This window comes from Hemiscyllium ocellatum, chromosome 2, assembly GCF_020745735.1.
Source record: "Hemiscyllium ocellatum isolate sHemOce1 chromosome 2, sHemOce1.pat.X.cur, whole genome shotgun sequence".
Lineage (NCBI taxonomy): Eukaryota > Metazoa > Chordata > Chondrichthyes > Orectolobiformes > Hemiscylliidae > Hemiscyllium > Hemiscyllium ocellatum.
Genome location: NC_083402.1, coordinates 121973346 through 121997453, shown reverse-complemented (window position 1 = coordinate 121997453; position 24108 = coordinate 121973346). Strand labels below are relative to the sequence as shown.

The following is a 24108-nucleotide window of genomic DNA, read 5'->3' as shown; positions in this document are numbered from 1 at the left end:
AAAGGATGCAGTTTCTCCCTTGTCTAAACTGGACAATTTGAACACATCTATCGAATCACCTCTTGACTTTCTCTGCTCCAATGAGAACAATCCCTACTTCTCCACATTCTTAATGGAACTGAAGTCCCTCATTCCTGGTCATTAAAGGTTACGGAAGAGAGGATGGTGACTTTTCCTTGAGTGAATTGCAAGAGTGGTTGAGGTTGATTTGGGGGGAAGAACATAGGAACATTGGAAAAGAAGTAGGTCATTTAGCTTCCCCAAGCCTGCTCTGCCGTCAATAGATTTATGGCTGGTCTCTTGCCTAACTCCATATGCTTTGATATTCTCCCTTAATAAGAATTTGTCAATCTCAGATTTAAATTTAACAATTGAATTAGCATTGACTACTATTTAAGGAAGAGAGTTCCAAACCTCCACTACTCTTTGCATGCAGTAGTGCTTTCTTACATCTCTTTTGAATGGCCTGGCCCTAATTCTTAGACTATGCCTCCGGTTCTAGAATCTTCAATTAATGGAATAATTTCTCTTTATCTCCCCCGTCTTTCCTTGTCAATATCCTGAAGACCTCAATTAGATCAGCCCTTAACCTTCTACATTTCAGAGAATAAATTTGTAGAATCTCTTCTCATAACTTAACCCCAGAAGTTCAGTTATCATCCTTGCAAGTCTGCATTGATCTCCCTCCACATCCTTTCAATGATATGGTAACCAAATCTACTCACTGTACTCTCAGTGGGGGTCTCACAAGGGTTTTGTATATCTGCAGCATATCATCTACATCCTTATACTCCAGACTTTTAGATATGAGGACCAGCATTCCATTAGCCTTTTGGACTATTTTATGTTCATGGCATGTTAAAGAGCTATGTACCTGATCACTCAAATCTCATTGGACATCCACTGCATGTGAATTTTTGCCTTCTTAAAAAAAAAGTCCGATCTATCCATTTTCGATCTGAAATGGATAACCTCACACTTGCTTATATTAAAATCCATTGGCCACAGCTTTGCCCATTCACTTAATCTATCAAAATGCTGTTGTAATTTTATGCTGTCATCAACGCCATCTACAATGCTGTCCATTTGTGTGTCATCAAAAAATTTGACTTTTTATCCCATTATCCAAGTCACTAATGAATATTGTGAATAATTGAGGCCTCAGCCAATACCCCTGTGGAACACCTTTAGTCATGTCCTACCAATTTGAGTACTTCCCCAATATTCCATCTCTCTGATTTCTATCAGTCAACCTATCATTTCCTATGATTTGCCCTCAATTCTGTGGCCTTCCTCCATAGCTAACAGTCTCTTGCGTGAAACTTTCTCAAAAGTCTTCTATAAGTCCATGTAAATAACATTCATTGACTTACATCTGTCCACCACCTTTGTCAGCTCTTCAAAAAACTGACATTATTAATTTTTTTGCCAGTCCTTGTTTCCAGGTTATTTGAGTTATGCTTTTTTTCAAATTTCAAGACATTTCCCTCCTGCCTTGGTTTCATTTGATTGTTCTTTCTCCCTTACCCGGTTTCAGTGGGCCTCTTTATTCTATTTTCTGGATTAGTGGTGCTGGAAGAGCACAGCAGTTCAGGCAGCACCCAAAGTGCAGCGAAATCGACGTTTCGGACAAAAGCGTGAAACATCGATTTCGCTGCACTTTGGATGCTGCCTGAACTGCTGTGCTCTTCCAGCACCACTAATCCAGAATCTGGTTTCCAGCATCTGCAGTTATTGGTTTTACCTCTTTATTCTATGTCACTGCTTCCTGGATTATACTTGCTGTTGTATTTAACCTGATTGTCCCACTTTGCAGATTGTAGAATTGTCACAATGCGCAGAGAGGTCATTGGCCCATCATGTCTACAACAGTTCTCCGAGTGTTTTAATTTTGTGCTAATCTCCTGAACTTCTCCCACAACCCTGCACATTGCTGCTTTCTAAATAATCACCCAGTACTCTCTTGAATACCTCAACTGAACCTACCTCTACCAAATTTCTAGGCAGTGCATTTCAGGTTCAAATTATTTGCAGCATTTTCTTACCTTGCATTTACATTTCTTTGAAAAACGCTTTAAAATTAAACCCTCTGTTCTCAAACCATTCACAAGTAGAAACCGTTTCTTTCTGTCTGTACAGACTTTTCATGATTTCATAGCATCGTAAAACCAGTTTACGTTTAAATAGCAGCACAAATGTGGCAAAACAGATAAATGCCTCCAAGTGCTCTTTAGGATCAATGATCAAATGATATCCAGAGATGTGCACGTTGGGTGGATTTGGCAGGCTAAAGTACCCCATAGTGTCCAGGCATGTGTAGAATATGTGGATTAGCCATGGGATATGCAGAGTTACGGGGATAGGGTGGGTCAGGATGGGATGCTCTTCAGAGGGTCAGTGTGGACTCGATGGGCTGAATGGCCTGCTTCCACACTATAGGGATCGTATGATTCCACCTTTGGAGATTATATGCAGATGACCATATGCTTGGTCAAAGAGTCAGGTATAAAACATGCCTAAGGAGGAGAGAGGGCTGGAGAGGTTTAGGGAGGAGAGAGGACTGGAGAGGTGTAGGGAAGGAGTTCCAGAGCTTTGAGTTGCAGAAGATGTGTGAGAATGCAGAATCAGAGAAGCTCACGCACCCACTTATGAGCAATACTAAAACTAAATGTCAAAAAATATAAGGTAGTCACTACCAAATTTAATAGGGAATTCAGGAGAGCTCCCTTTACCCAGAATGTGGAATTCACGATCACAACAAATAATTGCAGGGATACATTTCAGAAAAAAATAGATATACACATGAGAGAGAGTCGCAGGATATGGCACGGTGAAGAGTGGAAAGAGGTTGATGTGGAACACCTACATTGGTGGACACAATGGTCTGTTCCTGTGCTGTTGGTTCGATATGATTATGACCTGTATCAATATATGCCCCCAGCACACCAGTTTTCTGGCAATAATTTGTGAATGTCTCAGAAGGAAAAGCTAATAAAGCTGGCAAATGAAACATACTGGTCTGCATTGCCATGTTCTTCACATTGGAGTATCAGTGAGTCCAGTATGTTTAGTTACATTTATTGTTGTCACAATGCTCTGGAACATTTAATAGTTCAATCATTTTAACCTCTCCTTCAGCGTTGTGTGTTTTTCTTTACATTCCTTGCTGTTCACAACCTGGCAGTGGTACTAAGAATGCAATAGTTTGAACTTTGTAGCAACTTTCATGACCTCACGATCTCCCAAAGAGTTTCACAGAAAATAAAGTACTTTTGAAGTGTCGTCACTCTTGGATTGCGTTCAGAACCCAACGTGTGGAATTTTGTGTTCCTGACAATGTAACACAGTAACACACTGACAGAGTCATAGAGCACAGAAGAGTCCCTTCGGTCACCTCTTTACCTCCCCCTTCATTTTAGTTAATCCCTCCCAATATGTAGATAATGTGTGGGACATCAACTTTATTCCCTATTGTCTCAATATCTGCCTGTAACTGGGTTTGTCAATTCTGGCTGGAAGTAATGATGGAAATTTTATAACTTACAATAACTCTTCTGGTATTCCTTTAAGGGGATGTATCTTGAGCTGCTGCTGTCTACTATTCACCATGTGACAGGACGAAATGTATAAATCCATGTAGTCTATTTACGTTGCCTGCCATGACCATTTGGAAAATAAGGACAGTAGTGTTTAAAGGATTCCTGAGCAAAGTCCCTATATGGTGTCCCTCATTTCCAGGTTTCGCCATATGCGTGAAATCAAAACCTAAAATCATGTCTCAAAAATGTTCTAGCCTCCCCTCAACTCATTGTTCTGGATTATGTGATTGGTTTTCCAGATCGTGTTTGAAGTTGCATTCAGCAGCACAAAAGGAGGTTACGCCGCCTTGGACGATATTTATTTTTCCTCACAGTTTTGTGACAATAAAACAGGTGAGCATCTCCATTTTCTGCCTTAATTGAGTAATTTGTACACAAGTTACCTGAACAAAAACCAAACGAACAGTGGATGCTGGAAATCAGAAACAAAAACAGAAATTGCTGGAAAAGCTCAGCAGGTCTGGCAGCATCTGTGGAGGGAAATCAGAGTTAACGGTTCGGGTCGAGTGACCCTTCCTCAGAACTGATGGTAGCTAGGAAAGACTATTAGTGGCTAACAATGGGTTGTGTGTAATAGCAGACCATATAGTATCAAGACCTGGTGTGTGGGGGTTGGGATAAGGACATGGGAGAAGGTGCCTCAAATCCTAAAGCCGTTGAACTCGATATTAAGTCTAGAAGGCTGTAGAGTTTCCAAGCGGAAAAATGAGATACTGTTTATCCAGTTTGCACTGAGCTTCCCTGGAGAACTGCAGCAAGCCTGAGTCAGCGGTGTTGGCCAGGGAACAAGATGGTGTATTAAAGTAGCATCTTTTCCCATGTCCTTACTCTGCCCTCCACAGGCTTTGTGTTGCTGGAAAAGCGCAGCAGGTCACGCTGCATCCAAGGAACAGGAAATTTGACGTTTCGGGCATAAGCCCTTCATCCTGATGAAGGGCTTATGCTTGAAACGTCGAATTTCCTGTTCCTTGGATGCTGCATGACCTGCTGCACTTTTCCAGCAACACATTTTCAGCTCTGATCTCCAGCATCTGCAGACCTCACTTTTTCCTCCACAGGCTTTGTTAGCACATGGTCTGCTATTACACACAGCCCATTGTTAGCCACTAACAGGCCTCATTAGCAGTCCTTCATTCTCCTGTGCTGACCATTATCCACTCCTTTGTCTGTCCACCAGTCTCTTTTCTCTCTCTGGGCTCTATCTCCACCTTGTACCCCCTCCTCTGACCATATCTTCTGCATAAAAATAAACTTTCTTCTAGCCACCGTCAGTTCTGAAGAAGGATTGTTGAACCCAAAACGTTAACTTTGATATCTTGCCAAGAGGCTGCCAGACCTTTAGATTAGCTTTGCTACAATGTGGAAACAGGCCCTTCGGCCCAACCAGTCCACACTGACCCTCCAAAGAGTAATCCACCCAGACCCATCTCCCTCTGACTAATGCACCTAACACTATGGGCAATTTAGCATGGCCAATTCACCTGACCTGCACACCTTTGGGCTGTGGGAGGAAAACCACACAGACAAGGGGAGAATGTGCAAACTTCACACAGGCAGTCTGTCCGAGGCTGGAATCGAACCTGGGCCCCCAGTGCTGTGAGGCAACAGTGCTAACCACTGAGCCACTGGAGCTTTTCCAGCATTTTCTGTATAAGTTACCATAAGTTTGTCTCCTGAAAAAGGCATTTGTGTGGCTATTTATCTTCAGTAATATGATGAGTATGAAAGCAATATTGAGATTGGTCACGATGAAGGCATGTGCATTTACAAGAGTAGAGTGTACAATATTGAAGAAATAGTTGTTATTGGACCCAATTAAATCCAGCTTGAGATTGAATAGGCAAGTCACCACCATTAATTAATGATTTGTCCCTCTGGAGACAGCTGCAACTCAGTCAGGAAGAAGGGGAGAATTTCAGAAGTAATGTAAAACAGAATTCCAAATGTGTAGTGGTAGTATTCCTACCACTGGTCCAGGATGCCCAGGTTCATATCCCACCTGTTCTAGAGATATGTCTTAACATCTCTGAAGACGTTGCATAGAAAATATTCAAATTTCCACATGATCCCTGCTCATTGTTGAAGTGACTTATTATAGTCAGGAAATTGAAAAGGTTCGATAGACAAACTTCAGCTGGGCTGTTCTGGTGAAGAGTCACTATACTCAATGTTAATTCTGCTTTTTCTCTAAAGATGCTGTCAGAGCTTCACTGGCAATTTCTGATTTTGTCTGAGATCTCCAGCATCCATAGCCCTTTGCTTTATTTAAGCTTCAGGTGGAATTGGTCAGTTTTCCATGCCATTCTGTGTCCTAAGAGGCATTGGCTAAAGCTGCCTATCTTCCAGCTGCCCTACCAACATCTTCCAACTCAATAAACCATATTATGATCTCAGCTGGTGGTAATACTGGACTGGTCAGATCATATGGAAAACTGTCTTGATACATTAAACATATTATCTTTGCAGTGTGGTTACAGTGGTCAGCCACTAAACATATTCACACAAAGCTGCGAATGTTATTTTCACAGAAGAACACAAGTTTATCATATAAAAGATATTAACTAGATATATATATATATAATAAGACAGTTTTGAAAGGTTTTAACATAAACAGCAAAAATAAAGAATAATCTCTTTTCCCAACAACACCTATTTACAGATATTCAATCCCAATTAGTATCACTCGTATTACAATGCAGTATTACAACTTGAAGATTTTTTGTCTCATCTGATTTCATACAGTTCTGATGGCTTATTCAGATTTCCAGTTCTTGAGGACCTGGATTCCTTTGCAGGATTCACAGCAACAAAATTTCTGCAAGCTAAACTCTTTCAGCCTGGACACTTCTTAAAAACTCTATTGCTGCTCTGCCAAAATGAAACTGTTCTTCTATCAATGCTCACTGTTGAGTCTCACGCATAAAGACTGGCTGTTTTTTAGAAACCATATTGTTTTAGATTAGATTACTTACAGTGTGGAAACAGGCCCTTCGGCCCAACAAGTCCACACCGACCCACCAAAGTACAACCCACCCATACCCCTAACCTAACACTACAGGCAATTTAGCATGGCCAATTCACCTGACCCACACATCTTTTTTGGACTGTGGGAGGAAACTGGAGCACCCGGAGGAAACCTACACAGACACGGGGAGAACGTGCAAACTCCACACAGTCAGTCGCCTGACTGGCGGGAACTGAACCCGGGTCTCTGGCGCTGTGAGGCAGCAGTGCTAACCACTGTGCCACCGTGCCACCCACTAAGGGACTGTTTCCACACTGTAAGTAATCTAATCTAAAACAATATAGTTTCTTAAAAGCAGCCAGTCTTTATACATGAGACTCAACAGTGAGCATTGATAGAAGAACAGTTTCATTTTGGCAGAGCAGAAATAGAGTTTTTAAAAGTGTCCAGGCTGAAAGAGTTTTGAGGGATGTGAGACTCACCCGCAACTCCAACATTTGCTGCCTGTCCCTAATTGCCCTGGAACTGAACAGCTTGCCACGCCATTTGAGTGTATTTTAGAGTCAGCCACATTTATAGAGTCATCAAGTTATACAGCACAGAAACAGACCCTTCAGTCCAGCTCATCCATGCCAACTGGATATCCTAAACTGATCCAGTCTCATTTGCCACCATTTAGCCCATATCCCTCTAAACCCTTCCTTATTATGTCACCATCCAGATGCCTTTTAAATGCTGTGGTTGTATCCATCTCCATCACTTCGTCTGGCAGCTCATTCCATACACACACCTCCCTCCACATGAAAAAGTTGGCCCTTAAGTCTGTTTTAAATCTTTCCCTTCTCACCTTAAACCTATGCCCTCTAGTTTTGGACTCTCCCACCAAGGGAAAAAGACCTTGGCTTTTCACTCTATCCCTACCCCTCATGATTTTATAAACCTGCATAACATCACTCCTCAGCCTGTGGGTCTCAAACCACACGTGAGCCAGACAAGATGGAGGTGGCAGATTTGCTTCCCTGGAGGACATTAATGAACCAGATATGATGATCAAGTATAGTTCTAGCATTTGCCATTACTGAAATTGACTTCTAATTCCAGATTGTTTCATAAATTAAATGTAAATTACACCAGATGCCTTGGTCAGATTTGAAACCATGAGCCCGGGGTCTCTGAATTCATCTCTGCATGCTCTTGCCCCACCGAACTCATCTCTGCCTACCTTGACACTGTCCTGTCTCCCTTAGTCCAAGAACTCCCCACCTCCGTTCGGGACACCACCCACGCCCTCCACCTCCTCCATGATTTTCGCTTCCCCGGCCCCCAATGCCTTATCTTCACAATGGACATCCAGTCCCTATACACTTCCATCCCCCATCACGAAGGCCTCCAAGCCCTCTGCTTCTTCCTCTCCCACCGGCCCAACCAGTACCCTTCCACTGATACCCTCCTTCGACTGACTGAACTGGTCCTCACTCTTAACAGCTCTTTCCAATCCTCCCACTTCCTCCAAACCAAAGGGGTAGCCATGGGCACCCGCATGGGCCCCATCTATGCCTGCCTCTTCGTCAGATATGTGGAACAGTCCATCTTCTGCAGCTACACTGGCACCACCCCCATCTTTTCCTCCGCTACATTGATAATTGTATTGGCGCTACCTCGTGCTCCCATGAGGAGGTTGAACAGTTCATCCACTTTACCAACACCTTCCACCCCGACCTCAAATTTACCTGGACCATCTCAGACTCCACCCTCCCCTTCCTAGACCTCTCCATTTCTATCTCGGGCGACCCACTCAACACAGACATTTACTACAAACCAACCGACTCCCACAGCTACCTAGATTACACCTCCTCCCACCCTGCCCCCTGTAAAAACGCCATCCCATATTCCCAATTCCTCCGCCTCCGCCGCATCTGCTCCCAGGAGGACCAATTCCACTACCGAACAACTCAAATGGCCTCCTTCTTCAAAGACCGCAATTTCCCCTCCGACGTGGTTGACGACGCTCTCCACCGCATCTCCTCCACTTCCCGCACCTCTGCCCTTGAATCCCGCCCCTCCAATCGCCACCAGGACAGAACCCCACTGGTCCTCACTTTCCACCCCACCAACCTCTGGATACATCGTATCATCCTCCGTCATTTCCACCACCTCCAGACAGACGCAACCACCAGGGATATATTTCCCTCTCCACCCCTATCAGCATTCAGGAGAGACCACTCCCTCCGTGACTCCCTTGTCAGGTCCACACCCCCCACCAACCCAACCTCCACTCCCGGCACCTTCCCCTGCAACCACAAGAAATGCAAAACTTGCGCCCACACCTCCCCCGTCACCCCCCTCCAAGGCCCCAATGGATCCTTCTATAACCATCACAAATTCACCTGCACCTCCACACACATCATTTACTGTATCCACTGCACCCAATGTGGTCTCCTCTACATTGGGGAGACAGGCCGCCTACTTGCAGAACGTTTCAGGGAACACCTCTGGGACACCCGCAGCAACCAACCCAACTGCCCCGTGGCTCAACACTTTAGCTCCCCCTCCCACTCCGCCAATGACATGCAGATCCTTGGTCTCCTCTATCGCCAGACCCTGGGCACACGACGGCTGGAGGAAGAGTGCCTCATCTTCCGCCTAGGCTCAACCACACAGGATGAATGCAGATTTCTCCAGCTTCCTCATTTCCCCTCCCCCCACCTTATCTCAGTCCCAACCCTCATATTCAACACCGCCCTCTTGACCTGCAATCTTCTTCCCGACTTCTCCGCCCTCACCCCCTATCCGGCCTATCACCCTCACCCTCACCTCCTTCTACCGATCGTATTCCCAGCGCCCCTCCCCCAAATTCCCTCCCCCCTACCATTTATCTCAGCCTGCTTGGCACACCAGCCTCATTCCTGAAGAAGGGCTTATGCCTGAAACATCGATTCTCCTGCTCTTCGGATGCTGCCTGGCCTGCTGTGTTTTTCCAGCACCACATTTTTCAACTCTAGTACTCCAGCATCTGCAGTCCTCACTTTCTCCTCTCTGTATTAGTAACCCAGCAGTATTACCACTGTGTCACCATCAGTAGATCAGGATATTATAACAATGTCAATTAAAAGATTTAATAGGAATTACAAAATAGAAATAGTTTCTCTTGCACAACTACTTGAGCTCGCATTTATCTTCCACTTATTGCTAGACTTTGTTCAGAAACCTCTTTAGCTTCTCTAACTTGTTTTGTTACTCAGTATTGCTCTCCTTCTATTGCTGCCACCAAGTCTGGCTGTGCCCTCAAATGGACCCATCATTAAAATGTACCAAGCTTTCGATTACTCTCCTGAATACAGCACTTCCTTTTCATTGCTGTGAAAAGCAAATTCTTCTAAGCTAAGGCACTTTCTAAGTAGTGAGTGAATTATATAAGCTGAACCTTGAATTGCCAATCCTGTGGTTCCAGCAACTGAACACTAATCTGTCAGAGACAGAGAGGAAAAACCTCATGAATGTGTTAAATGATTTTTTGACTGTTTTTGATTATTATATAAATATTAGACTTTGAAGCAGAGATAAAAGTTGTCTGAGTAACAGGCATAGATAATGGGCAAACACAGGTTACTGATGGCAACATGGTGCTAGGAAATTGGGATGTGAGATGAAACTTTGCAAAGTGCGTTATGACCAGACTTGGCAATCATTGGTTTTATTGTGGTGTGAATAATAGATCATTCTCAACTCACATTTGTTTTTCTCTAATAATTTTATTGGCAACAAAATTGTGAACATTAAGTGCACTTAATATTCTTACTCATTTTAATTGAATTCTTTGCTATCCAATTGCCTCATTGAGACTGTCTTCTTACATTCAAAATCTATTTTAAGTGCACTGTTACAAACATGCACAAGCTTGCAATTAACTGGACTAGTTAATGTCATGGGAAGAAAGAAGGTTGTGTTTTGTACGGTTTATGCTCTTTGTGCAGAATCAACTTGTGGTCGTCTTAAAGCTGATTTGCTAATTATAGTTTTGCTGTCTGAGCTAACTGTTTCTTTTTGAACTTAGCAAAGTTCTCTATTTTAACATTGGTCTATATTCATCCGTTAATCATTGCGACTGTTTTGGATCTGGCACAAGTTCATATGGCTAGGCTTATTTGGCAGTGAGAACATGGAACCATTTGTTTTGATAAATTCTCTCTATCTAAAGCCTGTATTTTTTGCTCAATTTGTAATCAAAATAAAAGAAAATTATCTGTCTCTGACCTGGAGCAATTATTTCACAATGAGGAGTGGAGTTAATCATGAGAATCAACTATTTGAAGAACTTTGCATTTTGTCAAGGAGTGTTTAGAACTTCTAGTAACTTTGCTACATGTGATTCTAAGGTTGTGAGACAAACAACATCAGAATTATTTTAGCCCCTTTACCCCATTTGTATTGAGTTGGGGATAAGGGTTAAAATTGGCCCATCTAACAACCTGGAAGGAGATTGTCATAGGTCTATATCGATCAACTCCCTACTCTCCACTCTCAATAAAACCCAAACGAGTTCAGATTGCTCAATGGTTATTTCCAGCTTTAACTGTCATGGGCAGTACTCAATGCATTAATAGATTTTATACAGTCTCCTTGAAGGGTTGAACTATATCTGAGTAGTATCAAAATGATGTGCATCCCGTCATATGATTCTGAATTGCTCTTATAATCTTCCACATTCAATACAATTTGTTGGTAACAGCATTTTCTATCTTTGTTGAAATGAAGAAATATTATTCGACCCATCCGTGGCAAACTGCAACTTCGATGAAGATTTGTGCAATTATTCCCAAAACCACAAAGATGGTACAAAGTGGACGAGACTGGTTCGAAAACCCAATGCGTTCCATTTTGGAGATCACACAAGTGGACTCGGTAACTATTAAGCTGTATCTGTGTGTTAAATCATGTGGTGTTCTTCCTATTGTTCACATTCTGTATTCAAGAGAGGGATACAGTCATTATGATTGAACAGGTATGATGTTCAGTATGATACAGACATGATCTTTATAAAGAATCAGCAAACCATACTTTGTGCATACATTCATAAAGCAAGGTGACTATACATTTACTGAAATACAGTTTTATATCTCGTTTGTGAAAGATGCTAATTAAGAGAGAAATTATATTCTTTCTATCTCATTGTTCTCTCAGTTGCTGTATATTTTATACCTCTGAGAATAAGCAAAAGGAATGACACACAAGTTTCTATTTCCAGGAACTACATTTACAAGACTTTTGTTTTTGAAATGACTGTTCTGTTTGGATTGGAATACCATCATGTGTAAATGTCTGTCCCAGTTGGCCACAGTCATGTGATCTCTACCAAGTGGCACACACCCTTAGGCAGATTTGATAACCTTCACTTCAACGTGAGCTGCCTTCAGTAAAGACAAATTAAAGATCAGAGGGAAATGCTACTTAAGAGAAAATAGCTGAAGCTTTTCCTCTGCCAACTCTTGTTCAAATTACTGGGGAACATGAGGCAAAACTGGGAGTTATTCCATAACACTGGCAGAATTGTGCAATAGCATTGCATTTATTGAGAGAACCAGGACAGATATAAGTTGTTACAATTTTATCACTGTTGGGAAGAAACTGTTTCAAAATATATCTTGCCCTAAATTTCTGAGTAAGAAAAAGAAGTTTTAAAAGCTCTGAAGGCATGCTTTGAGACCCATGTGAATATTATATACGAATAATGGGTACTCAAAATTAGGGCTAAAGTGGAAAAGGGTCTATTGATCAATATGTAACATTATTAACTTAACTCAGAAACCTGTGAATTTTCACAATTAAAGGATGAACTAATTAGAGATGGGATTGTATTAGGAATAAAGGATCTAACGGTGAAAGCACCTGTATTGAAAGAGGACCAATTCGGGATAGCGGTTTCCCATGCTAGAACAGATCAGATTTGCAATATGTTGATAGTTACCTAGGCACACAGGGCAGAACAATCACAAAAGGCAGATTGCAAATTCTGTGGAAGATTTCATGTAAAAGGGAAGAAGGTATGTACAGCATGGGAGAGAGCAGTGTTCTCACTGCAAAAACCTTTATCACACACAATCTATGGTTAAAATGAAACATAACAGGCAGGAACAGATGGCCGATGGAGAGATTGGCTGAAGATTCCAATGAATCACCAAAAATGATAAAATGGGTTAATTCCGTTAGTTTAACAGATGAAACATGATTTGTGATGGTTGGAATGAGGACTGCTGAAAGAGAACATCAGATCAATGTAAAATGTTATCTAGACACTGGTGCAACATCATGACCTTCATAGACCTGTACTAATTGGTTTTGACGTAGCAATCCAAAAATGAAGCTCACCAATGTAAGGTTCAAACTATAGAATCATGGAATTATGCAACATAGAAGCAGACCCTTCAGCCCACCATAACAGGCACCAAACAGGCACAAATCCCATTTATCTGCACTTGTTCCATAGCCTGCTATGCCCTGGTGTTTTAAGATGCTTCTGAAATGTTGTGAGAGTACCTGCCTCCACCACTCTCTCATGCAGCACGTCTCATATTTCTACCACCCTCTGAGTGAAAAGAGTTTTCTCAGATCCTTTCTAAATCACCTACTCGTCACTTTAAACTTATGCCTTCTGGTCTTAGAAATGTCTGCAATGGGGAAAAGATCCTCAAAATCTGACCAATCCGTGTTCACTTAATTTTGTCCACCTCAATCAGATCTCCTCACAGCCTCCTGTGCTTCGGTGAAAACAAACCCAGCCTATCCAGTCTTTTCTCACAACTGAGATGTTCCAAACCACGCAACATGCTGGTAAATCTCCTCTGCAACTTCTCCAATGCAATCATATCCTTCCCATAGTGTAGCCACTAGAACTGCACACAGTATTCCATCTGTGGCCTAACTACAGTTTTAACAAGACTTCCCTGCTCCTGTACTCTGTGCCCTGGCTAATGAAGGCAAGCAACCCCAATGTCTTTTTCACGACCCTCTCTATGTGTGCTGTCACTTTCACAGGTCTGTGGACTTGTACACCAAAACCTTTTGTTCTTCAGTACTCCCTAGAGACCTACCATTCACTCTGTAAATCTTTCCTTATTAGATGTCCCAAAATATATCACTTACACTTATTGATATTAAATTACATCTGCCATTACTCTGATCAAATTGTCATCTGATCGATATCAGATCTATAACCTGAGACCATCCTCCTCACTATTAACAATGCCACTAATTTTCACGCCACAAGCTAACATACTAATAATGCCTTCTACAGTTGCATTCAAGTCATTAATGTGAATAACAAACAGCAAGGTACTCTGCTGGACACAGGCGTCCTATCACAAGTAAATCGCTCTACCCCTCTTTGCCTCTGATTTGTAAGCTAATTATAGATCCGGTTTTCCAACTTACCTTGGATCCCATAGGCTCTTATCTTTTAGATCTGCCGTCCAAAAGGGACCTTGTCAAAGGCCTTACTGAGGTCCATGTAAATCACATCAACTGCACCAGCCTCATCAATATATTTAGTCACTTTTTCAAAAAGATGAATTAAATTAGTCAAACATAATCTTCTTCCAATTATCCCTGATCCTTCCCAGCCTTTCCAAGTGTTAGTTAATATATGATGGCACTATTCTTGCCATCATATATTAATTAACACTTGGAAAGGCTGGGAAGATTACTCTGTGAGCTCATTGCAATAATGAAAACAAGAATGTGGAGTTCCAGATCATAGTCAACAAGCAAATGACACTTACTTCACTTGGAGCAAGTCCACTCCTTGGACTGGTTACCTTCAACATGCCAAAAGAGATTTACAGCCTGTTCCAGCACAAACTGAACATGGAGCACATTCTCGACAAGTGCAAAGCTGCATTCACAGGATTAGGATGTCTTTCAGGAGAATATCATCTCAAAGTAGATGGAAATCCAAGATCAATTCAGCAGCTGCATAGGAAAGCATAAAAGACCAAACAAAAGATTTGGAAAAGTACAGCGTAATGAAGAAAGTGATAATGGCTTCAGGGTGGTTTAATGGCTATGAACCAACCTGAACATTTGATGCTCTGCACTGACCCAACGAATCTAGGCAAGTTTTGAAGAGATCCCACTACCTCATGCCAACCATCTAAGAAATTTCACCATGATTTGCAAAGACAAAAATTTTCACCAGCCTAAGATGCAATGGATGATTCCTGCAAAGTGAAGTTAGATAAAAGTAACAGTTGTCTAACTACATTCTCAACATGCTTTAGGTGATACAAATAGTTGCATATGCAGTTGGGCGTATCCACTGCTCCAGAAAAGCATCAGTGCAGACAGCACAAGATAATTTGTGATCTTCCTGGAAACAATTTAAACAAGAAAAAATATACAATTAAAGATGCCCAAAGTCAAGAATCATATGCCAATTCCTGGCCAAGACATGCGGTGATATTGGGCACAGAACAAGAAGCAATGTTTACTAAAATTAAGCAACTAGTGACAATGCTGAAACACTAGGGTGTAAATAACGAAGTCTTTCTGCAGTGTGGTGCCAGTGAGCCAGGACTTAGAAACTAAGGGAGAGGAGACTTTACTGAAACATGTAAGATTCTTGGGTGGGTTGATAAGGTGGTTGCAGAGATGATGTTTCTCCTTCTTGGAGAGTCTAGGACCAGAGGGCATAATCTAATAATAAGGGATCACACATTTAAGACAGATATGAGGAGGATTTCTTTTCTGAGTCAATCTATGGAATTCTGAATTGAATCAGCTTTATTGTTACGTGTCTTCAAATGAGTACTGTGAAAAGTTTAGAAGTCACCACTTACAGTACCATCTTAGGTATAAAGGTATCTAGGTACAGCTCCTTCAGTTATACAAGCAGTGTAACAATGTCACCAATACACAGCATCATCTTAGGTACAGAGTACCTGGGTCCAATCCTTAGATCCAGAATGGAGAAATGAAGAAAACATTTACATTGCAGCTATACACAGTATAACCATAGGTCAGAAAAACAACAAGTTTAAAAGACAAACATTTCTTTTAGAGGTTTGTTGAAGTTAGATTAGCTTTGCTACAATGTGGAAACAGGCCCTTCGACCCAACAAGTCCACACTGACCCTCTCAAGAGTAACCCACCCAGACCCATTTCCCTCTGAGTAATGCATCTAACATCATGGACAATTTAGCGTGACAATTCACCTGACCCGCACATCTTGGACTGTGGGAGGAAACCCATGCAGACACTGGGAGAATGTGAAAACTCCACACAGACAGTTGCCCAAAGCTGGAATCGAACCCAAGTCCCTGGCGTTGTGAGGCAGTAGTGTTAACCACTGAGCCACCATGCCACCCCAAATTATTAACTATTTTCAAAGCCAAGAGACACAGACGAATTTGTTTATCAGTGAGGGAATTGTGAGAGATCGGCAAAAGGTAAGAAAGTGGAGTTGAGAATTATAAGATCAGTCACAATCTTAACGAATGGTGGAGCAGACTCAATCAGCTGAATGGCCTATTTCTCCTGAAACTTATGGTCTAGGGACTTGGAATAGCCCTATAGCAGCAAGGACAGCTGGATCCATTTGCAAGCAGAGCACTAAAACAAATAGAAGAACATAATGAGAAAATGATGTTACTCCATTTACAGAGATATCATCTGGATGTACAAGCAAAGGAAGTAGATGCATGTTGTAGACATGCTGTCAAGAATAGCTGTCCCAGTGAGCGAAGTGGACAATGCTACCAAAGAATGTAAAATTCCTCTAGTGTGAAGCAGCAGCTCATTATGCTCTGGAAGTCATCAATCAGCACAAACACTGAAAGTAACAACTATCCAACAAGATGCAAATCTCCAACTGCTGCAAGAAGTAGTGATAAAAGGATTGCCAGATGGCATCAAGGGCATTCCCATTGCTATAAAAGCATCTTGGGCAGATAGAATTGGAATGACAGCCTATGGTGGCATGTTGTACAAAGGAAATAGAGTAATTATCCTGAAGGAGTTGAGAGGAGAGATGCTAAATCATATCCTCACAAGACAATGAATTGAATCAAGCCGGAGGAAGACAGACAACGTCCTCCACTGACCAACATGAGCATGGAAACTTAGGACCAGATCAGCCATTGTGCGACTTGTAATGGGCACTAAGCTAAGCATGCCAGATGATACACGACATCGCAGACAGACTATGGATGAAGCTGGAAGTAGTTTTATTCATACTTGCAGGAAGTGACTATCTTGTTACAGTAGACCACTACAGAAGAACCTCGATTATCCGAACGTTGATTATCTGAATTTCGGATTATCTGAACAACATGGCAAGGTCCTAATGCTTGGCTAAACTGTGTTATCCAAACATTCGATTATCCCGAACATTCAATTAGCCGAACAAAATACTCCCCGCCCGTGTCATTCACATAATCATGGTTTCTCTGTATTCTGATTACTGAGGAGTGGACTAGTTGACTTCAGTGATTCCCACTGCGATTACGAAGGACACATCAGTCATTATGGCATTGCCAACACTGTTATGAAGGACAGTGGCTGTTAATCCATGAGTTGATTCATCAGTCACTTCATGAAAGATTGGGAAATTCAACACCATACGTCATCTCTACGTTATCTCCAGTCAACTGGAAAGGCTGAGGCAGCAATGAAAATCACCAAATGAATCATAAAGAAATGGAGCAAATCCAATACAGATGCACTCAAGGCAACCCTCATGTGGAAAAACACAGCCGTGAAGGCATGGAAAGTAATCCAGTACAAAAACTAATGTTGCACCCCACACAAAGTACTATTCCAATTGCAAAAACAGTTCTGGAAGCCAGAAGAAGAAATCGGTGTGAGTGCAAACATGATGGCGAAATAGCCAAAAGCTCATTTTCATTTCAGCAAGATTACAAAGCTATCGTTGTCAGAGTTGAATATTGGAGAGCCAGTTAGAGTACAATCATTCAACAATGTCAACAAAAACTATCCTAAGTAGCAACGTGGGACTGGTGTGGAGCAGTTGTCACCTCAATGGTATGTGGAGGAAGTGAACCACCAGATACACCCCCTCAATGGCAGACACATACACTCAGCTCTGGAAACTGTCCCCCAACTGCATTAAGAGACCAGTATGATTTATGGACGATGTGTGCAATGCATCGGTACTTTTGGGAACAACAAATTGCTAAGATAATGTAATATTTATTGTTGGGAACATGAATACTTAAAAGGTACATGATAATTCATGCGATTTTTTCCTTTCTTTTTGTATTAAAGTGGATTGAAGTACAATCATGTAAAATTCCTGTCCGAGTTAACTATAGTCATAAGAACTCTACCATGAGGCACATATCCTTTGAGCAGACATATTAAGCTTCACTTCAATTAAATTCTCATGTTGAACATACTGCTATGTGGATTTTGAAATGATTTGTAGTTCAAGGTGAGGTTCTGGATGTAGGCTTCACCTGAGGCCCACTGAAGATGTTACCTAGTAGGGTGATGAAACATCTAGAAATTAACCTTCCAGCTCAGCGAACAAACCAACTTCCATACTGCTATGTTTCGGACAATATACTCCATGCATACAGACTTTTTCTTCCGGCAACTTCCACATTTTATTTTATCTAACAAGCACATTCACATAAATAAACAGAAGAATTGAAAATTGCACAAAATATCAGTGATCTGCAACTTTGCATATGGGGGAGATTGGAGTGATGGAGGGGGTGCTCCTAAGTCAAGAGAGACCCTGAGGGAGTGGGTGAGGATACAGTTTCACCATCATGCTGCTTTTCAAACTACAGCCTTAATTATTACTGACTCATTTGAAAGCTGTTGGAATTGTTAGCGGTGGTACTGGATAGTTTTCTCACCTCTGAGTCAGAAAGTTATGAATTTAAATTGCACTTGAGATTTGAGCATAAAAATCCTGGCCAAACTTCCAAATTGTCGGTTTTCAACATTGACAGATTTTTGATCTTTACCCAAACCTCTGTGAGTTCTACACATATCCTCAACTATTCTAATAGCCTTAGCTGGCCTTCCCCTTTCAATCCTCTGTAAGCTTATGCTCATCCTAAACACTCATCATCCATATGCTTGGCAACCTATATAGGCTGCAGCAATGTCTTGGATTTAAACTTTACATCCTCGTTGTCAAAGGGTTATGGTTAGAGTTTGGGTTAGAGTCTCCTGAGCTCAGAAATCACCTGAAACTCTACCACTCTCTACTACCTCCATATTACTTTAATTCTGATCTCTTGTGCATTTCTGGATTTCCTGATTCCAGCCTTGGCATTGGATGCATGGAATCTAAGCTCTGGATTTCCTTTCCTCACCCTAACTGTTCCTCCCCTGCTTTCCTTCTTGAAGACGCTCCTTAAAACTATCTGATCAAGCCTTTGGCCATTCTCCCAAAGCTCCACACATTGCTCAGTGTCAAACTTTTTTTTTAGATTAGACTTACAGTGTGGAAACAGGCCCTTCGGCCCAACAAGTCCACACCGACCCGCCGAAGCGAAACCCACCCATACCCCTACATTACCCCTTACCTAACACTACGGGCAATTTAGCATGGCCAATTCACCTGACCCGCACATCTTTGGACTGTGGGAGGAAACCGGAGCACCCGGAGGAAACCCACGCAGACACGGGGAGAACGTGCAAACTCCACACAGTCAGTCGCCTGAGTCGGGAATTGAACCCGGGTCTTCAGGCGCTGTGAGGCAGCAGTGCTAACCACTGTGCCACCGTGCCGCCCACAAACTTTGCTTGGTAACATTCCTGTGAAGCACCTTATGATAGCATTAAATCCACAACACAAATCCCAGTTATGGTTGAGAGGAAATTGTCAGCAGGCAAATCAATCTTGTATGATTTTATTTAGCGACTGGTTGGAATGATGCCTGTGGTCTGGGACCTACCAGACTTCTCCACAGAGGATTTGCAAGACACCCTCAAATGAGATAGGATAACATTCAAATTAAATACAGAGACTCTTTGAAATTGCTAAGGAGAGATTTACATATAATGGGAAGGGCAGAATCAGCCCATCTGCTCCAATAGCTATTCTATGTACTTTGCTAACCCCCCATCATCTCACCCTGACAACATATCATTCTATTGCTTTCACTTTCATGTGCTCCTCTAGCTTCACATAAAGTCACAGAGTTAAGTTTCCTAGTCCATTAGTATTCGCTCTTCCTCCTCCTAGTCACCTGGCAGTATAGCAGGGAAGGAGAGGACTTTGACGTCTTGCCCGCCCCGATGGCATTTTCCCAGAATCAGTCAGGTTCACCACCCTGTGGGGAGATTCCTCACAGGTTCCCAGTGTCAAGGGGAGGGGGGTGAGTACTCCATGACCCACAGGGTGATCCCTGTGCGGGAACAGTGCCTGACCCATTGAAAGTGCATCCAGTGCTCCGCATACAGTTTCTACCGATCACTGGGAGCCTGCCTGGCATCTGGTTTCCTCTCTAAGGGCTGATCAAGGGCACCTCACCATTGATGGGCCCTCACCTGGTAGTTACAGCCTCAACTGTAACTCAGAGTTTGGCTGGTTATGGTGAGCTACCAGTAATCCCTAAGCAGGCTGTGAGCTCTGAGCATGGTTGGCTGCCTTCGTCAGTGGGATGATGGCCCATTGACAGACCATAATTCCACTCCAGTCAATCACTGCCTGCTGGAGGGGAATCACCACATGCCTTTTAACCCTCACTGCAGCTCATCTGCAAAATTCAGTCCATATTACCGGAAGGGCTGGACAGACGTCAGGGAACCACTTGGGACATTTTTGGCCCTTAAGTGAGCGTTAGTTGTCTAATCAAAGACCACAGCTGAAAATGTGTTGCTGGAAAAGCGCAGCAGGTCAGGCAGCATCCAAGGAACAGGAGAATCGACATTTTGGGCATAAGCCCTTCTTCAGGAAGGGCTTATGCCCGAAACGTCAAATCTCCTGTTCTTTGGATGCTGCCTGACCTGCTGCGCTTTTCCAGCAACACATTTTCAGCTCTGATCTCCAGCATCTGCAGACCTCACTTTCTCCTCGATAATCAAGGACCACATTCTGCCCTGTTGCAATTTAGTGGGCACTAAGAGTCTTGGAGCTTGGCCATTTTGATCCTGCAGACTGCTATATAGCAAATAGTGGGGACATGCTTCCTATGATGATATTACTTGGAGGCTATCCCCACAGCCCATGGCTTTCTCTCCTTACATCCATCATTGGCTCCTTTCTCCCACCACTACCCTGTAGAAAATACCCGTCAGCACTTTGCCAGAGCCTCCCAGCCAGCCTGGCCCCAGTTAGATCTCAGGCCCCCTTGAGTTTCAGAGCAGTCACAGTTGCTCTTCATGTCTGCCTCCTGCAATACCAAGCATAGCCATCAATCCCTGAAGTGCTTCAGAGCTGCCAGCCCCCAACTCCCCAGCCACCCTGTGAGGTGGGACTTATAAAAGGAACCCCTCGGCCGAAATAGTAAACTGGAAAGAGCTGGATGAGCGATGGTGGGCTGTCCTCGAACACTAGAACTAAGGAAAGTCTCCACACGCTGCAGTGTACAATCCAGCCCGTGGAGTCATTATGGTATGAGGAGGACACTCAGCCCACTGAAGACATGTCAACTCCTTTTAGAATCATCTAGCCCTCACATTATCCCAAAAGCTTTGCATTTTATTTCTCTCAAGCAGCTGTTTGGCTGTCTCCAGTTCCACCAGACGCATGGACAGCTGGTTCATGGTATTGATTAAAGGCATTTATGCTATTCATCACCATGTTACACTTGGTGGTTTGCTGAAGATTTGTTATTACACTGTTTAAAACAGAGAGAGGATGATGTGCCTGTGAGATCTGAACTTTATCTGGTAACATGCCTGTTTGAGTTAGTGAACATGAGGCTGTCAGTTTTAAAACCCAGACTATCAATCTCTACTGAATATAGCCTGCTGAGACAGCTGGGATTAAGTGAGGATTTGGGTATCAATAAAATTGAAACTTAGCCAGGCAACTGGGATTCTTGTGCACACACATGAGTCCGAGGTTAACTCTGAGAATATGCCAAAGTATCTTATATCGATAATTGCCCCTCAAATAGTCTATTTACACAGAATGTGGAGATATTTAAAGGGCAAAGCTGAATAAACATGTGAAGAATGTTGAAAATGAATGTTTGTAAAAAGATCATTCGTCATCTGTGCACAAACATTTGGAAAGACGATAAATTGACTGGGAGATAAGATAAAACAACCAGAGGACTTTTAAATTTAACCTGTTCATTGGGGAACTGGAGAAATTGTGTGCACCACTGCTCCCATGCTCTGTCTGACTTGACTCTGTTGAAGTCAGCACTGAGAGGTGTGTCAGCCTGATCTCTGTATCTAAAGAGGGAGCTAGTTACAGTGGAGACAGTTCAGACCACTTGATTGATTCATGGGATGAGAAGTCTGTCATATGATGAAATGTTGAACAGATTGGGCGTATACTTACTTGAGTGCAGAAGAAGAGACATGGAAGTGGAGGTCAGGTCACTGAGTATATTTAAGACTGAGATGGATAGGTTCTTGAGTATCAAGGGGATCAAGGGTTATGGGGAGAAAGTGGGAGAATGGGGTTGAGAAACTTATCAGCCATGATTGAATGGTGGAGCAGACTCGATGGGCCGAATGGTCTAATTTCTGCTCCTATGTCTTATGGTCTTATAATTTGAATTAAATTTATAAGATTCTGAGGGTGCACGATAGGGTAATTGCTAAGAGGGTATTTCCTCTTGTGGGGAGTCTAGAATTGGGATCACAGTTTAAAATTAAAACAGAAAGGAGGTGGTATTTGTTCTTTGAAGTTCATCAGTCTTTGTGGTTTTGTTCCTCAAACACGGTGGATGTTGACATATTGAATGTATTTAAGACTGTGATAGGTACATGACTGATCTACAAAGGAATTGAAATTTAGGGGGGACAGGTAAGAAAGTAGATTTGAGACCAAAAACCAGATCAGCCACAATCTCATTGAATGGTGGAACAGGTTCAATGGGCCACATGGCCCTCCTGCCCATATTTCATATGTACCCAATTCAATGAGATTTCTGTCAAGATTAGAGTGGTGCTGGAAAAGCACAGCAGGTCAAGCAGCATCCGAGGAGCAGGAAAACTGACGTTTTGGGCAAGAGCCCTTCATCAGGAATACCCGAAACGTCGATTTTCCTGCTCCTCGGATGCCGCCTGACCTGCTGTGCTTTCCCAGCACCTCTCTAATCTTGACAATGATCTTCAGCATCTGCAGTTCCCATTTCTGCCTCAATGAGATTTCTGCCTGGTCTGTTAAATTAAAGTTGTTCATATTCATTCACTCACTAAAATCAATTAAACTCACGTGGTTAAACTTAGACAATGCAATTTCAACCCTGATGGTATTTTCAAAGCTGAATGGAGTTCATAAGAAGTCACAAATTCTTGGTGAAAAACCTTCAAGGGAGAGATATTTAGATTTAGATTCGATTACTTAGTGTGGAAGCAGGCCCTTCGGCCCAACAGGTCCATACCTACCTGCCGAAGTGCAACCCACCCAGACCCATTCCCCTACATTTACCCCTTCATCTAACACTGTGGACAATTTAGTATGGCCAATTCACCTAACCTGCACATTTTTGGACTGTGGGAGGAAACCCACGCAGACACAGGGAGAATGTCAAACTCCACACAGTCAGTCGCCTGAGGCGGGAACTGAACCCGGGTCTCTGGCGCAGTGCGGCAGCGGTGCTAACCACTGTGCCACCGTGCCGCCCACCATGCTACCCGCCCTGACACTGGATTGGTGGCTTTGATGGTTCGCAACGCTCACAGAGTTCCCCAAACAGCAGCCACTCAAACTAAAGCCTATTCAGGTAATTGATACGCACGTAGAAAATTAAACACTCTCCAGTGTGTGAACGTGGCCAAGTTAATGTTTCTATTTTTACAACACATTTACTATCATTTCCAGACTTGCCTTTGTTGATGGGAGCAATTTTATCAAATCACTTGCTTGGAATAATGTTATGAAGTTCATCTCTCCACATCACTGTCATCCTGGCTTGATCAAATTTGAACAATTATTTTAACTCCTGAGTAAAGCCTGTCGGAACAACTTTTTTATTCAGGGAGTGGTGAGAATGTGGAATTGTCTGCTACAAGAAGTGGCTAAGGTGAATAGAATAGATGCATTTCAGAGGAAACTAGATAAACTCAGGAGAAAGAAAAGGAGGACGTGAGTCAAAAGTTTCAGGTAGGGGGTTTTCAGGTGTGTCTCTCGCACCCACCCAAAGACTAGGTGAAGAGTACATGCTAGCACTGCCAGCAACCCAGTATCCATCGAACTGTAGTGTTTCCTGGAGGCTATGTCTCTGTTACTCTTTTGGGAGAAAATCCCACCTTCATGACCTGGCGGCTAATTTGATTGTGCAACAGCTCTCTGTAGATTCAGCAGTCCTGGTGGGACCAGTAAACAGTCAAGGTCTACGAATGCAGAGTGGAGGTACATGGGAGTGTTCCGCAGTGGAGACAGGAAG

The 24108-nt window shown here is 42.7% G+C and overlaps 1 protein-coding gene across 1 annotated transcript in view; it reads left to right on the top strand.

Annotated features, from left to right (window-relative positions):
- mamdc2a (MAM domain containing 2a) overlaps positions 1–24108 on the top strand; it is a 132216-nt gene that overhangs the window by 69805 nt on the left and 38303 nt on the right. Inside the window, exons 7-8 of the mRNA XM_060841762.1 lie at positions 3839–3932; positions 11320–11466. Of these exons, the coding sequence (XP_060697745.1) occupies positions 3839–3932; positions 11320–11466 (241 nt within the window). The remainder of the gene's footprint in view (positions 1–3838; positions 3933–11319; positions 11467–24108) is intronic.